Here is a 15,586-nt window from a genome sequence, read left to right as displayed (position 1 = left end):
CCCACTAAACCATATCCCTAAGCTCTACATCTAATGCAGCAGAGTGATCTCCCCTTCTGCCAGCTGAAGGGGAAGAACTCCCAGCTGTGAAATAAATGTGAAAAAAATTGATGTAATGTTAGTTACTTGAGATAACCATTCTCAAAGCTGATGTTCTGTGCTTTCTGGGGATCCCAAAGCATTCAGCCACCATGAATGAAGGAGCACACAATGCTGGGGATGTAGGTAAGCACTGCGTTCCCCATTTGGTATGAGAGCTCAGGCGCAATGACACCTGTCACAATCTTCCTGTGCAATATTTTCACCCTGTACCTCATACAGAAGCTGTTTTGACTGTTACAAGCTCTGAGCCACGGCCTTTTTTATTAAGCAGATACGCAGTGGTTGTAGGTACTACCTTAATGTAACAAAGCATTAATAAAATGGCTTATCCAGTGTCTCAAAGCAAGTTAATGGGAGACCTAAAGGGAACCTAGCATTTCAGAGTCCGCATTGCCAGCACTGTAGATCAAGCTTTCAAGCTTAATTTTTATTTGCTACTATAAAGCAAGAATTAAGTTTTCAGTTAGCTTCTGCGCATTTGAACTGCATTCTTTAAAGAACTTCAGGCAAAGCCTCCCAAGTCCAATCAGCAGACTGCTTGATCACTAACTTGGGGATATATTTACATGTCCAGGATACAGAGGAAGTGTACGTGGAGGCATCAGTTATCTTGCCTCGAAGTCTGATCTATTTTTTCACTTTTCCCTCCTAAGCTAAAGGCTGTCCATGAACAGCTAGCTGCATTGTCACAAGCACCAGTGAACAAACCAAAGAAAAAAAAAGAGAAGAAGGAAAAAGAGAAGAAAAAGAAAGACAAAGAGAAGGAAAAGGAAAAGCACAAAGTAAAAACTGAGGAGGAGAAGAAACCCAAGGTGGCTCAACCACCGAAACAAACCCAGCAGAAGAAAGCCCCAGCTAAAAAAGCAAACAGCACGACCACAGCTAACAGGTGAGAGCTTGCCTCCCGCAACTTGCCTTAGGTGGGAATACCAAGAGCTTTCAGCCCAGTTTTGTCCCTTTTTTTGTCCCATTGAATTCCCTGGTGAAGCTCGGTTGTCAGCACAGTTAACTCACAATTGAATAGTGTCTCTGTTCCCAGACAACCTCAGGGAGTTTTAAAGTTAGGGCTGGCAGCAGAGCCATCACATCTCCACTGTCTGATTCCCTCAGAATCCCTGCCCAATCACTCAGATAAGGTTTTGCTTTTTGCCTTTTGCCTAGCCAGCAAGAACATGCTATTTCATCGCTGCCCCCCTGCTGCTACTTGGGCTCGTCGTGCCTCACAGCACTAAAATATAATAGGAGTAGAACAGCTGATCTCAGATTTCTGAACTTTTTTTTGTGGTGCTGTTCAAGCTTTCTGGCTTAGAGGTTCAGAGCCAAAAGCATTGGGATGTTTGTTGGAAGGGGAGTAGGAGAAAGTGTTCGCTGCTCCTTATATACCCATGATTGTTTCCATGCTTGCCAACCTCCCCAGGCAGCCCAAGAAAGGAGGCAAGCAGGCGTCTGCAACCTACGATTCGGATGAGGAGGAGGAAGGCCTGCCCATGACCTATGATGAGAAACGACAGCTCAGCTTGGACATCAACCGCTTGCCCGGGGAGAAGCTGGGCAGGGTGGTGCACATCATCCAGTCACGGGAACCTTCCCTCAGGGACTCCAACCCCGACGAGATAGAAATAGATTTTGAAACGTTGAAGCCCACAACTTTGCGAGAACTGGAGAGATACGTGAAATCTTGTTTACAGAAAAAACAAAGGAAACCATTTTGTAAGTTACCTCCTGGGGCACGTGTTCCCCAACCAGCTCTTGGGCTCAGCTTTGGAGTCGGGGCATGTTTGTTGAGATTCTCTTATCCAGCTGCTGGGTAGGTGATGACAGGGATTTTTAGAGATTTTCTCCCAGAGAAAATTTGCAGGAACGTTCTGGTTTTTCTGTTCCTTCTTCTCCGGATGCCCTCTCATGGAGACCTGGAGGGACTACTTGTTCCTCTGCAAGACCTGTGTGATATCTTTATTACTGAGCTAGAATCTAGAAGGCACTACAAAGGTTTTGGTCCCATTGTGTTGGGTAACGTGCATATACCTGGACGGATTGGTTCCTTATCCTGAATCGTTTATCATCTAATTAGGAAGGGGGAAAAAGGGTGGTTGGAATCCAAAACACCAAGGGGATAAATGACTCGCACAAAGTCACCTGGGTTACCTAAGGGTTCTGAATGTGTCTCAGTTGTATGTTTGTGCCAAAGCTGCTGTTCCTAGATGGCCTGATTACCATATAATCCTCAGTGATAGATGAGGGGGTGAATGTCAGTGCGCTGGTGAGTGTACAGTACTGCACGGTACAGGCTTTTCTCCGTGCCTCAGAGTGAATTGTTGTAGCGCCTTGAGAATTTGGCTCCAGCTAAATAGAAATAGCAGTAGGGTGCTTCTTAACCTGAAGTGGTCCTGACTCAATCCTTCTGCTTCTTGGTTAAGAGGTTGTCCTGTTACGAGTGTAACATAACTACTAGCTACTCACAGCTCTTCCACAGCACTGTGTCCTCACCACGGGATTTTCAGGTGGCTTAAGCAGAGCTCTGACTTTGGCCCTTCTTTCTGCTTCTTAGTACTGGTTTGATTTCTGTCCCCACCCCCTTTTGCTGGTAGAATAGCTGAGGACAGGATTTTCCAGAGCTGTTAGGAATTAGGTTTGGAGTCAGAGCATGGAGTAACACACAACATCAGATGTCTGTCCGTCCAATCCTCTGAGCCCAGCCTGTCCTGAGCTGGCTGGCTGGTGAGCCCGGCCCACAGACACAGCATTAATTCCTGACCATGGCCAGACTCTCCGGCTGTCTGCTGCCTGTTCTAGTGTTCAGGGGCGCACCCTCTGAGCACTCTGCTTTCCAGATTTCTTTTACAAAAATAAAAATACTGCTTTAAAACAGTGCACAGAAGCGTAGGTATTTCCTTGCTGGATCAGGCAAAATATACGGCCCCTGTCTGCTTCTGATACTGGCCAACACCTGTGTTCAATTACTCCTCCTCTGAGTGATATTTCTTCTGCTCAGGAGCATGAGTAGTGCTGGTACTTCTTACCATTTCCGTCCGAACTGATGCAGCTATGTTCTTGTTGTCTTGCCAGCCTTTTGCCTCTGTTGGTTTTTAACTTGTTCTTTTTGCTTTGTTTTATATCTAAAGCAACTTAAACCGCAGTCGATTCTTGTGTGAGGTGGCTTAAGTTTTAATGGCAGATGCTTCCTTCTGACAACCTTTAATGGGACACTTTATTTTACAGGGCAGACAACCCATGTAACAATTCTGTAATTAGAAATGTGTAACTATTGACCATATAACTGGCTGGTAAGTAACCTGTAACTACAAGGTTATTACACGGATATTTCTATCTTCTAAAACACTTTCCAGAAGGCCTCTCTTAAAGTGCATGTTACAGGATGATGGTGATTGGATAATCTAGACAACTTGGTGTGTTGCCCTCTATCTGGGATGTGTAGTTGCTGTGTGATCACTTGATCTTGGCAGTGTCGCTGCAGAGTGGTCGCACAGCCGTACATGCCCTGTAAAATAGCGATGTCCACTCTTTTTTCACCCACAACCATGCAGTTTCAGAAACTGTGCATTCCTCCTCCACAGCTGCAAGCGGCAAAAAGCAAGCAGCAAAGTCTAAAGAAGAGTTAGCTCAGGAAAAGAAGAAAGAACTAGAAAAGCGATTACAGGACGTCAGTGGGCAGCTAAACAACAACAAGAAACCTGCAAAAAAAGGTAAAGGCTGTGGTTTTACTGTGCCTGGGAAGCTGTAGTGTGCCTCGCTAAGGCAAAGCTCCTGCCTTCCGGTAGCCATGGATTTATCTGTGGTAGTTGTCATTAGTGTGGGCAAACAGAGAGCTACTGCTGGGCATCAGAGCTGCTGTGTGGGGTCTGCTCTGATCCCCGTCTGGGTGGAAGCTCCCCTTGGAGTTAACCAGGAGGTGTCTTGGAGGCAATTCATCCTCTGACGGGCCAGGCCCCGTTCCAGTGAGCAAAGCTAACGGGTAAATAAGCTGCCTGTGCAAAGCGAAGTTGTAAATGAAGCAGCGGATGAGAAAAGCTGTGGGCAAACCTTCTCTAGTTCAGTTCCTTGCAAGTAACTGTTTCACTGCCTCTTTTCCTGCAGAGAAATCCGGCTCTGCTCCCTCTGGAGGCCCTTCCCGGCTCAGTAGCAGCAGCTCCTCTGAGTCTGGGAGCAGCAGCTCCAGCGGCTCCAGCTCGGACAGCAGTGATTCCGAATGAGTTACGGACACTTAGACACAAAATGGACATCACTCTCACCGATGCTCTGCAGTGTTCCTTTCTCTCCTTAATATACTGCTCTTGTTCCACGGTGGTCAGGTTTTTTTTTTTGTTTTCCTCTCTATTTTTATTTTTTAATTCAGTGTTACAAAAGGTATCTTCCATTTTTTTGGGGGGCGCTCTTTTAATAGGTCAAAGATCTTTGCGTGTGTGTGTGTGTGTGTGTGTGTGTGTGTGTGTGACTAGACTTTATGACAATTAGTTCCCGTTGCATAAAGTCTCTAAAATACATTTTAACTAAGGAAGATTTGTTGAAAATGGAAGAACTTGGAACTCTTAGCAGGAGATCACTAGAAACTTCTGCAAGGTTTGTAGTAGGTTTCCCTCCTGCCCCTTCCCTCTCCCCAGAAATGTTCTCTCAATAAGCCCACCTGGTTCATACAAGGAAAAAACTTTTTTTAAAAAGAAATCTGTAAAATGGTACTCTATCTGAAAGATGTTAGCTTTGGAACTAGTTGGTGTATTTGTTATTAGCACTAGTATTCTTAATCTCAAAGTCTACAGTGTGATGAAAATGTCAGATGCTATCATCTTTTTACATAAAAACAAAAAATTCTTATGTACTGTGGATTGCTAACATTTTTTTGTTAATATTCGTAGAGGCCATAGGCACCTGTTCAGGAAGGTATTTAGGCATGAACTTAATTCTAAGCACATGAGCAATAGGAGTGTCTGCATTTCTAGTCTTTTCCACTATTTTTTTTTATTTTTCTTGGGAATATTTTGGTGAGAAGAGAGAGAGGGACACTCAGGTTTCTTGGAAATGGTATTTTTAACATCAAATAGATAATTTCCAGGAAATTGACACTGTCTATGAAAGTTTTCATTTAATTGAAAACAGTTTTTGGCTGCAAGTTCTCAGCTGGACCTCAAGGAGTGATCCCTGCAGAGTGACCAAGGCGTCATGTGCTCGTTATTAGACACATGCTTAAGTACTTTCTCCATGACAAGCACCTCAGTCTGGGCTTAAAATAAAAGAGCACTTGAGCTCCAGCTGAGGCTGAGCTGGCAGGGGACTTGGAGCGGGACGTTGGTTTTGTCTTTTCCTTTGTTTTTCCCCTTATCTTTGTATCTGCAATGAGCTCCTAGAAAGGGAATGCTACTTCTGTGTCACACAGAAAGCAGGTTTCCAGACACTGAAATGTTTACCTCAATAATAGTAAGGGAGGGAGGGGGGGGGGGGGGTTAGAGGCAATTTTTTTGAGGCTATCAATTTCTTAAGTCAGCCGAATGTTTCGACCTGCACTGCTGCAATACACTCCATTTCCACTGTCCCTAATTTCATGTATATATAAGTACTTTATTTATTAAACACTATTGGTCATTTAAAATTTACTAAAAAATAACAAGACCAGCAGAAATGCAGATTTTTAATATGGTTTGAACCAGATTAAAAAAAAAAAAAAAAAAGTTATTTAAATACATTGGACTTTATACCTACAGGTGCTACAGTCCAGTCTGTTGTGTATCTGGTGCTCTGTCATGTTTTGTGTGTTATTCTTTTTTCTGTCCTCTTTTCACTCCAGCCCCTTTCTTTTCTGTTTTGTACAAATTTTGAAGACATACAAGTAGATGGAATTTCTTCATGCAGCACATTTTTTGTCTATTATTTCCACAGGTCTTTCCCCTCTCCACTTCTTTTTGGTAGAATAGTATTGGGTTTGATTTTTATAATCCAATTTTAGGAAAACACCAATTCTATAATTATATAAAATTTGTAATCTGAGGGGCAGAAATTTATTGTAAATTCTTAACTTTTTAGCTTCTTATTGTAAAGAAAATATACAGAGTTTAACAGAAAGTTATGCCTTTCCTTCTCCCAGCACCAGCCCTGAAGGCTGCATCTCTGCTGTGGCGTAGCCCAAAACTTCACCCCGCTGAGGAGTGGCCTTGGAGGGCTCCTCAGCCCTGGCATAGGATTTTTTTGTTGCACAGTCAGCCTCCAAGAGCTAGGACAGGAGTTGGTGTGCTGGGAAGCGTGGAGCCTGGGGGATAGCCCTCTGCTGAAAAGCCAGGGGGCTGCAGGGCCAGCTTGCTATTAGCACTCCATGGTTTGCACTTACTGCATCTGCATTCAGCTGCCAGTCACTTAGTGCCCATCGGCTGAGGTTTTAGTAGCCAGACCCTTAAGACATGGGATTATCAAGAAGTTTATTCTTGCATCTGGCCTTTAGAAATCCGTCTTTCAAGGATCAGCATTTCAGGTTGTTCAGCTGTGCATCTCATACAGCCTACTGGCCCTGCCTGTCTTTTATCTCTACAGTGACAATAGCACACTCTCCGCAGTTTGCTCTAGAAAGGAATTACCGTTTACTGCTAAGGGCTGAAAGAGAGATGCTCTGCTGCTGTAAACAGCTGTAAGTTGCTGGACGTCCTCAGCTCATTTTGTAGTTGCTGGGGTGCTTGGCCCACTGGCAGAAAGCCCTCAAAGTCTTTGCAGATTGAGTTTCCTGTAGTGCTGGAAAATGCATGAACTAGTTGTGTTCCGATTCTTGCAGAAATTAATGATTTTTCTGTTAACAATGAAGTTATTTTTAGTTGCTATATTTTTTTAAATTCTGCCCTTAAAAACACCTTCCCCATGACAGATCCTTAGTAATATATTTTCAGAATTTTACTATGAGGAGATGTAATATACACCTAATTAAGCTTAGTTTTGTTTTGTTTTTGTTTTTTAAATGGGCTTGGATTTCATCTGTCTTTCTCCTAGTGTCTGAGACTTGCATTATCAAAACTAACTGGTATTTTAATGAAATGAATTGCTACCAATTCAACACCACGACAGCTTGGAGAAACAGGCTCCCAGCTTTCCCTGCTGAAATCCTTTCCTGCATTCACTTGAGCTATGCCGTTGATCTAAGGTGATGGTCGCCCTGGACAAAAGATGCTCCTGTGCAGAGAACAACCCCCAGCCAGTGTTTGGAGGCAGCAGCAGCCCGCCCAGCAGCCGCTCTCACCAGCATCTCCACCACACAAAGCCTGAGGACCCGGCTCTGCAGCACACCACCGTCCCCTGACGCTGGGGACAAGGTGCAGACACAGTCCTGCCAAATGAGCGGGAAGGTTGGAGCCGAAGGGTTGGGGACGAGCGTGAAGTGATGGAAAGGGGCCTGGCCTGGGACTGTCTGCAGCGCTGGAGGATCCCTGCTTTAGTTGGCAAACTTGTTTGGGGATTTGCAAACTTGCCTGGGGATTTGCAGGGAAAACAACCAAAAAAAAAAAAAAGATGAAGAAGCACCTGACTATCCTTGATAAGCCAGCTGCGACTGGGGCTTCTCTGTCTGGTGGAAAACCTTCATGGAAAGTAAGATGTTTTTCCAATGAATGGCAGATCACAGGAGAAATCCGTTTTGGCGCGACCATTTCAGGGGGGGAAAACCTGGTGACTCTTCACTGCAAAATGTTCTTGTATTTTTTTTCATTTTCATATTGTTTGTAGTGCTCATTATCTCCTGATATGTCAGTAGTGGTGCCTCTTGTACATCCAGATCAGAGTGTCTCCTGGAAAGAGATGTTTTCAGTCCTTAGTAAGTAGCAGCTGCCCTTAATGAGTTGGAAACGGAAACAATAGAGCATTTATTTAACCGAGTTTGTACTGCATGACATGTCAGTCCAGGTGTCATGAAATAACTTGGAAATGATCAAATGTGTAAGTAACATTTGAAATGGCATTTTTAAGCTTCAGAATGAAAAAGACTGAATTTTTTATGGTAGAATTTTTTCTTGAATGAACAAAGTTTAACTTTGTTTTCCAGGGGAAATGTCGCTGAAATCAGTATGATTTCATATGTATACATACACACATAGTTTTATTGAAACTGTTCTTTCTGAAGAATTCCTCTTTTGACAAAACAATATCTGACCAGACCGAATACCAATCAACCAGCATTACTGCACCTTTAAAATCGTTGTTAAACTTTATCTGATTGTAAGGTCAGCCCTCTTGGCATACCATCAGATGTAGGCTCAGTGGGACCAGAGGGAGATCCGCATCCCGTGGGCTCAGGCCCTGGTTTATCTACTAAAGGAATCTGTCGAGCCCGACAGTTTTCTGCTAACCAAATGTTGTCTATACAAAATCTTTTCAGTTTTGTATTGATGTGATTTTAAACTTTCCTACCGACAGGGTTTGTAACTGTAGAACTGATACTTCAGGACTATGTAGCTGATGTTTGTGGGGTGTGTGTACGATAGCCGCACGCACCCACGCACACATACACAGGCACGTGTGTGCGTGTATATATACAAATTAGTTACCCAGTGAGGTCTCTTTCCATGTTCTCTATGTGGTAGAAGCAGACTGCAGTTACCTGATCTAGTTCTTTCTCTGTTTTGGGGACTCTTAGACCAGTTTTTAATTTTTTCCTTGTTTTGAAAGGAATGATGTTTTTTAAAGCTGGGGTTGGAGCTAGGGGGAAGGGATTGGGGCATGACAAAAAAAAACACACAACCTTTTTAGTAATGAATTTGAAAAAAATAAATACTCTAATACACGAGCAGTTACCACTAGGGCTAACTGGGCAGGCTCTGCATTGCTGAAGATAAATTTAGGGCGAGGATTCGTTACACTAGCAGCGTTATCTTGCTTGTAAAACAATGAGATGCATTTAAAGCAAAAATGGTATTTGCATATCTTTTTAAATGTCATTTTTTAAAATAAATAAACCACCAGCTAGGATTTGACACGGGCCACTTAGAACTTATCCCTGATACTGGCATAACCCATCCAGAAAGATTTGTTGTTGTATTTGTTTTTGTTTTTCCTTTTTTTAATATTTAAAAAAAAAAATGTTACTTTTCTGTATGATGTGCATGCAAATTTACCGTAACTTTTTCTTAAAACTTTTTAGTGCCATTTCTAGTATATTCCTGTAAATGTCAGTTACTGGAAAAAAAAAGTCAATGTAAGTAGTTTAGCTTGTTTATTGCAAATTGCTGGCCTCAAACACAACAGAATTTTTAAAAAAAGTTAGAAAGTAATCTTTGATGTTACTGGTAATGGACCCTGGTCCTGGGGCATTTGTTTTGTTTTCATAATAAAACGAAAAATTGTTTTGTGTGTGCAGTTTTATACTATATTTTCCCCTCTCCCTTTTCTCAGTTTCCCTTTCAGGTGTTGCAGCTCAGCTGAAACCCAGTAGGGCTTTGACCCAGTAGTTGGTTGAGTAGCACTGCCACCAAGCAAACATAAAAATACTGAGGATCCTAGTGCCGTGAAGTAATAGGGGAGTTATTTTGCAAGCCCAGCTGTTAGCAAGGATGGGGTGTGCTGCAAACATGGGGGCAAACTGCCTGCAGAGCAGAGGGCAAGGCCGGGGTGATGCCAGGTTGGCCTGGGGGTCTCTGAATCACACTTCAGTACCTGACATGCTTTAAAAAATACTTTTTTGGACATGCTTTAAAAATACCTTTTTTTCTGGTGAGGATCTCGGGCTGCTTTAATGCAGGGGGGCAGCCAAGGAAGGCCGTTTTCCCCTCCTAGAAAAGCCTATGAGATCTGAAGGGGCCTCACCTCGTGAGAATTGCACCTGATGGACGTAAGTTGAGCTGAGCAAGAGGAGGTTGAAAATCTCACCCCAGCTTAATGCTCTTTTCCAGCCACCAGGACCTGAAGAAACCAGAGGGAATTTCTCACCAGCTGCAGCTGCTGGCCCCGCAGGTCAGTGAGTCCAGGGCAACCAGGACATAGGAGATGCAGTTGGGAAGTGGGGGTCCTACAGCGGCTGATCGCATTCGCAGCACAGTCTTCGCATTGCTGTATGGTGGCCAAAAGCTATTTTGGTTGCTGGAGGTTGTTGTTTTTTTTCTGTTAGCTTTCTCAGATGCGTGCCTGGTGGTTTATTTATACAGTAGGGGTTACAGCAGCCAGGTTCCTGCAGGGTTAATCTTTCTCTAACCCTGTTCCTGCTGGCTGGGTTTAAAAGCCATGATCACTGAGGTTTCAGCAAGCCTGTTTTGCTTAGCTGCTGTATCAGTGCAGCTGTGCAGTGTCAGTTGTTCCCCCCCACCCCAAGGAACTGGTTTTTTTTTTTTCATCCTAGACTTTAAAATTCTCCTCCGAGGCTGCTGCCTCCCCAGGTGCTCTTTTTCAGTGCAGTGGTGTGACTTCAGAGGGGCCCCACCCCTACCTGAGGTAACCCCCAGCTGATGAAGACGCAGAAGAAAAATGCACACCTGCACACGATGCTGCATTTAAATAATTTTAATGCACTTAATCAAAGAGGCTAAACCAGCATTTTAAACAAGTGCATTAACACGACCCACCTGCCTTACAGAAATGCTCACTTCACAGCAGCCCCCCCCCACAAACCTGCTGTGACTAACGAGGACACAGCTACGGAAACTGCACTCACGGGCACGAGAGGGAAGAACAAGTCACGCTTCTCCTACTGTCCTGTCTGCCCTCAGTCCTGGAAGAACTTGTGCACACGCCTAAGCTTCTATTCCTGAATAGTTTAACGCCTTAAACTGAATTTTGGTTTACCAGCCACGTAAACAAAAAGGGACCGATTATACCCAAAATAATCATCTTTCTTACTGAAATTAAAAAAATAAATGTGATTTTTCTATAAGAAAAGTAAAGAAAATGAACAGCTGGCTTTGGGGATGTGCTGTTGTTCTCCCTAGTTCCTTACACTCCTGGAGTTAGGGCACTCCCCTGGGCTGCTGGAAGGGCCCTGAGCCTACTTCTGCCTCGCCAGTCGCTTCTGTACTTCCCCGGGGAGCCCTGGGGCCAGGCTCCTGCCCATTTCTCCAAGTGCTCGTCTGCCTGGAGCCCCGGGTGCGCCTCATGTCCCAGGCAGTGCACTCCGTACAGCGGTTCTGCCACCCTGCCAGCAGCTTTCTGAGTCTAGTGTTGTGAATCCTGCCGAATGCTTCTTCCCCAGCTGAAACAACCTTCACCTAAAATGTTTCTCAGCTAAAGCTGGTCCTGCCAAGATAGAGAGGACTCTGAGCGTGCAGAGCAATGCCTACGTCTGTGAAGCACCGAGGTCCATCTCAGCAGGTTTGGTTTTATGAGCGCACGCACAAGGTACCAAACATTAACACATGCATAAATAGTTACATAAAAAAAATGAGCTGCCCATGTTTTGCAGTGGATATACTTGCTCCGATCAGGGCTGAGTACACCAAACCTCTGATCTCACGGTGACACAGGTATGTTCTGCTCAACACATCACCCTCAGCAAACTCCAATGCTTGTGCTCCAGCATTTAATGCGCACAGGAGAGGTGAAGAAAACTCTTTACTATATTAAAAAAAAATAAAGTGCTTGAAAAATGCTTAAAGGGAGAGGTTTTAGATAAATAAAATAGCAGTACTGACTACGCCTATGACTATTTTAGGGAGGTAAATAATCCACCTTGAAGTCAACATCAAATACTGATCTGCTTGAAGTTGAGCCCATGTCCATGCACTGCTGGGTTGTGCACACGGGGCTCAGCCTGGAGGAAGATGCCCTAAGGCACAACGTAAAGGGGAGCCCGTGACTTCAGCCCGATGTTACACTTTAATGCTGAACCCTGGGAACATAATTAACAGCCCTGGAAGTGGTACGGCTTTGTCTTTAAGAAAGGTTTAGGTGCTTGCTGGGTTGGGTTCTCAGCTTGACCTTGTCATGAGGAAGTTAGGGACTCGGCTCCGACAGCAACAACCTGAGAGCAGGATCCCTTCCTAGGAGGTATAATTGTAGTATTTTTGTGTCCTAAAACCCTTCAGTTGGTTGAAACAAACACTGCCAGACACAATGTATGTGTACCAAATCTACTAAAGCAAGAGATGTTATCCAACCTGAACTAGAAACCATGTCAAGCTCCTACATGCCTTAAAACCTACATGCAAAGCACATTTAGTAGGCCGTTTTTTTTCTGTAGCTGATCTCTGGCTGCAGGTACGTACTCCCTGTGCAGGAGCGTCCCGATACCCCCCCCAGCAGGAGATGTACTTACAGCAGCTTTCTTCCTGTTGCTCTCTTAGGCCCGTCCCTCCCTCTCAGGTGGTTCACCTGGCAATACATTCCTGGAGCATTAGCCGGGGCCTGTTCAACCTTTACTGGGGCTGGGGATCTTGCTGCAGGGAAGGGATTCGGCTGCACAGGCTCCAGGAGTCCTGTCTGTAATTTATTTCCGTAACACCAAACTAAAAGGGCGCTTTGCTTTGCAGAGGATGAAGCTGCAGTGCACCTTTCCTGCTAAGTATTTTGAAGCCTCAGATAAAATTCCCAACACGTTTTTTCCCCTCTTCCCCTTCCCCAGTAAATCATTTAACTTCACGACCTGGTTCTAAGAGACCACTTCCAGGGAAGTAATTAAAGGCAGACAGGGCAAGCAGAGCAAGTACTGGCTGTGCATGTTAGCAGATAATCTTCCTAAAATCTTAATCTCAGCGGAAACCAATCTAGACTCGCCTGTCTCCCACCAGCATTCACAGAGCTTTGGCAATGCCTAAGGACTAGCAAGGTGAAGTGCCTGCTGGGGCCAGTTCCCAAATGGCAGCGGGTGTTGTTCACGGTACACAAGCCACTTACAAGCAACACATGGTCCAGCACGGACCCTGCTGATGATGCTAGGCGGCAAACACAGGCTCATCAGTTCCTGAGCGAGGCTGTTTTTGTTATACACACTCAACAACATGCAAAATCAGACGCTACCGACAGCAAAAATAAACATAAACTTCCAGCAGCCTTCCTGACCTATCCCACACCCGGCCTTAGCCGCAGGTCGGGTGGGACGGTGCGAGCTCTCCGGCACCAGCCTGATGCAAGTCTGGTTCCTCTCCACGTGCAGATTCCTGATGCCAAGCCACCGGAATTACATGATAGCACAGAACTTGGACTGTCCCGTGTCCCTGGAGACATCCAGCTTGTTTTTGTCCCGCACCAGGATGGCTTCGTTGCCGTACTGCGAGTACCACATGCTGCGGCTCCGGCTCAGGTACGTGTTGGGGGGCGCCGACTCCAGCTTCTGCTGCTGCTGCTGCCAGATGAGCAGCGAGGTGTCCCTGTAGCGCAGCCGGGCATAGCCCTCGGACAAGGCTTTTTCGGGCAGGGGCACCCTCCCGTTCATCACCTTGTCAGTCATCTGCTCAAGGGCACCTTCAAAGGCGAGATCTTCCTCCCGGCAGCTCCGAAATACGCCCCGCTGGGGCGGTGCAGACCGACGGCAGCTTGGTGCTCAGGGGAGAACATCCCCAGGGGCACAGCTCCTGGGGGCTGCGAGCCGTACGCCGGTGCCAGCGCCCCTCAGAAGAGGACACGGGGGTGCGCACACCCGAAAATCGCAGCAAGCAGCCTGGCCTTGCTTAGGGAACAAGCCAGGGCTTCCAGAAGCTCATCCAGCGGTGGTATTGCTGCTCGCTTCATCTTGCAGAGGGGCCGAGCGCACGTGAGCTGCTGGCTCCGGGCACACGAAGCATCTCGGAGAGGGTGAGCACGACAGCCGGGAGCGACGGGGTGAACGGCTCCAGATGATTGTCGCCTCTCCAAAGGATGGAGCCCCCAGTTGTAGGGCACACCTAAACGGCCACCAGCAGCATCCAAGCCCGTGCGTGACCTCGTGTGTGACCTCAGCACCCCTGCGCGACCTCAGCACCCCTGCGTGACCTCACGCCGACGCCAGCGGGGTGCTCCCCCAGTCCCGCCTCGATGGATATCGGCGAACACAACCGAAGCCGCTGCCTCCAGGTCTCCGCACCCCTCCTGGGCCACCCATCACCTCCCGACAGCGCCGCTCCGGGGGGCTTCAACCTGGGGGGGGGAGGGACACACAGCGAGAGTCACAGCAAGGCCTGGCACTGCCCCCCCTTTCCAACCCCGCACCCTTTTCCCACCCCTCCACGGGCTTCCCACCCCCACCCCCTGCCCCCCTGAGGGTGCCCCCCACCCCTGGGCGCTCCCTACCCCGAGCCCCCCCGGCCCCACCGTGCCTGCGCTGCCCGGCCCGGCCCGGCTCGGCCCCGGCGCGGCTCCGCGGAGCGGCTGCGGAGGCGCCTCCCGAGCGCATCACGGCGGGGAGGAGCCGCAGCCGCCGGCGGGGGGAGAGGACGGGGCCGGGGCGGAGTCGGGGAGGACCTGGGGTGGGCCGGGGGGGGGGGACGGGGACCCGGTGCTCGCCTCCTGCCCGCCCCCAGCAGCTCCCGGTGCTGGCCTTGGGGAGAGCAGCGCCCCGACAGCAGCATCTCGGGGTCCCCTGGCATGGGGCAGGAGTTGTTTGCAAGAGAGCTGAGGGAAGGGAGATTATTGTTATTATTATTAATTATTATTTATTTATTTATAATTTATTTTTTTCTGGTGGAGCTAAATGTCAGCTCCCAAGCCTCTTACCGCCCGCTAACGCAGCGCCCTGGTGGGGTTTTTGCCCTGCTGGGCAGCTGAACGCCGCCCCAGCCGCTCTCACACTCCCCCTCCTTGGAAGGGGGGAAGAGGAAAGTGTGCTGGAAAGGGAAAAAACAACTCGTGGGGTGAGATAAGGATAATTTAATTAAAGGGGAAAGGAGGAGGGAAAAAAAATAAGCAAAGGCCGCACGGAAGCACAGAGGGAGAGAAAAGGAATTACTCCCTGCTTCCCGTCAAGGGGAGGAGGGAAGGAAGGAAGGACAATGAAAGGATGAATGTGTATGGACGTGGTCACCACTGGAGATGTCCTGACTCTGCTTGATCCCCTCCCGCTAGCACAGCAGAGACAGGAGCCAGCCCAGGCCCCACCCTGTGGAAGCTGCAGAGCAAAATGTGCAATCACTGAGTGGAACCAGATTTGCTTTTTTGGCGCGGCTGAGGTGTCTCTGTTTCCTCTGAAATATCGCCGGTTCTGTCATCATCAAACTCAGAGCGCGGCACAGGGGGCCGATAAGTGGCGTGGCCACATTGCCTGGGTAAGGCAAGAATCCCTCCTGGCCCTCCTGCCAGCATCGGGCTGCACCACGCTCACTTTCCTGCTCTCCTTTTCCAGGCTGCAGGCGCTCGCCCCATCGGCTGCTCTGGGTGCCCGGGGGTTCAGGAGCTCCAGAGCAGCCTCCAGCTGTCCCGGCAGGAGCGCAGGGCTGCTAGCGGGAGGGTAATTGCAATCACTCTTCCAGGCTACGAGCTGTCTGGGCAGGTTGATCAGGTGTTTACAGCAGGCGGTGAGCCAGACAGAATTACTGTCTGCACCGGTGAATATTTGTAGTTTAACAGCAGCACTTCAACCCCGATAGTTCACGTGGGGTGTGCAGCCTGT

At 47.4% G+C, this 15,586-nt stretch overlaps 2 protein-coding genes and 2 long non-coding RNA genes across 7 annotated transcripts in view; 1 reads left to right on the top strand and 3 right to left on the bottom strand.

The window, feature by feature from the left end:
- The window catches only part of BRD3 (bromodomain containing 3), a 39,046-nt gene extending 30,226 nt beyond the window's left edge, over nt 1–8,820 (top strand). For 3 of the 4 annotated variants that reach the window (XM_035341878.1, XM_035341876.1, XM_035341877.1), the window contains 4 exons: nt 756–991; nt 1,520–1,812; nt 3,678–3,806; nt 4,198–8,820. In XM_035341878.1, coding sequence (XP_035197769.1) covers nt 756–991; nt 1,520–1,812; nt 3,678–3,806; nt 4,198–4,313 — 774 coding nt within the window. In that variant the 3' untranslated portion in view covers nt 4,314–8,820. Of the gene's footprint in view, nt 1–755; nt 992–1,519; nt 1,813–3,321; nt 3,387–3,677; nt 3,807–4,197 lie in introns of those variants that run through there. The other variant, XM_035341879.1, reaches the window with a different exon arrangement.
- On the bottom strand, nt 7,341–12,233 carry LOC118175539. Its single transcript, XR_004755011.1, has 4 exons — nt 11,865–12,233; nt 10,382–11,812; nt 8,820–10,336; nt 7,341–7,352 (listed from the first exon to the last, which is right to left on the bottom strand). It is a non-coding gene; the product is annotated as an uncharacterized LOC118175539 (long non-coding RNA).
- Nucleotides 12,234–12,609: 376 nt separating this feature from the next.
- Nucleotides 12,610–13,758, bottom strand: BRD3OS (BRD3 opposite strand). The gene has a single exon (XM_035341880.1). It carries the CDS (start codon nt 13,451–13,453, stop codon nt 13,184–13,186), a length of 270 nt encoding a protein of 89 aa, XP_035197771.1. The 5' UTR covers nt 13,454–13,758; the 3' UTR covers nt 12,610–13,183.
- Nucleotides 13,759–14,015: 257 nt separating this feature from the next.
- LOC118175540 lies at nt 14,016–14,436 on the bottom strand. The gene is made up of 2 exons (XR_004755012.1): nt 14,293–14,436; nt 14,016–14,118 (listed from the first exon to the last, which is right to left on the bottom strand). It is a non-coding gene; the product is annotated as an uncharacterized LOC118175540 (long non-coding RNA).
- Nucleotides 14,437–15,586: the final 1,150 nt, after the last annotated feature.

This window comes from Oxyura jamaicensis, chromosome 17 (assembly GCF_011077185.1).
Source record: "Oxyura jamaicensis isolate SHBP4307 breed ruddy duck chromosome 17, BPBGC_Ojam_1.0, whole genome shotgun sequence".
In the NCBI taxonomy this organism is placed as follows: Eukaryota; Metazoa; Chordata; class Aves; order Anseriformes; family Anatidae; genus Oxyura; species Oxyura jamaicensis.
This window is presented reverse-complemented; position numbering and strand designations above follow the sequence as displayed.

Coding starts and splice junctions, on each gene's coding strand:
- BRD3OS (XM_035341880.1), bottom strand. CDS start 13,453: ATGACTGACAAGGTGATGAACGGGAGGGTGCCCCTGCCCGAAAAAGCC.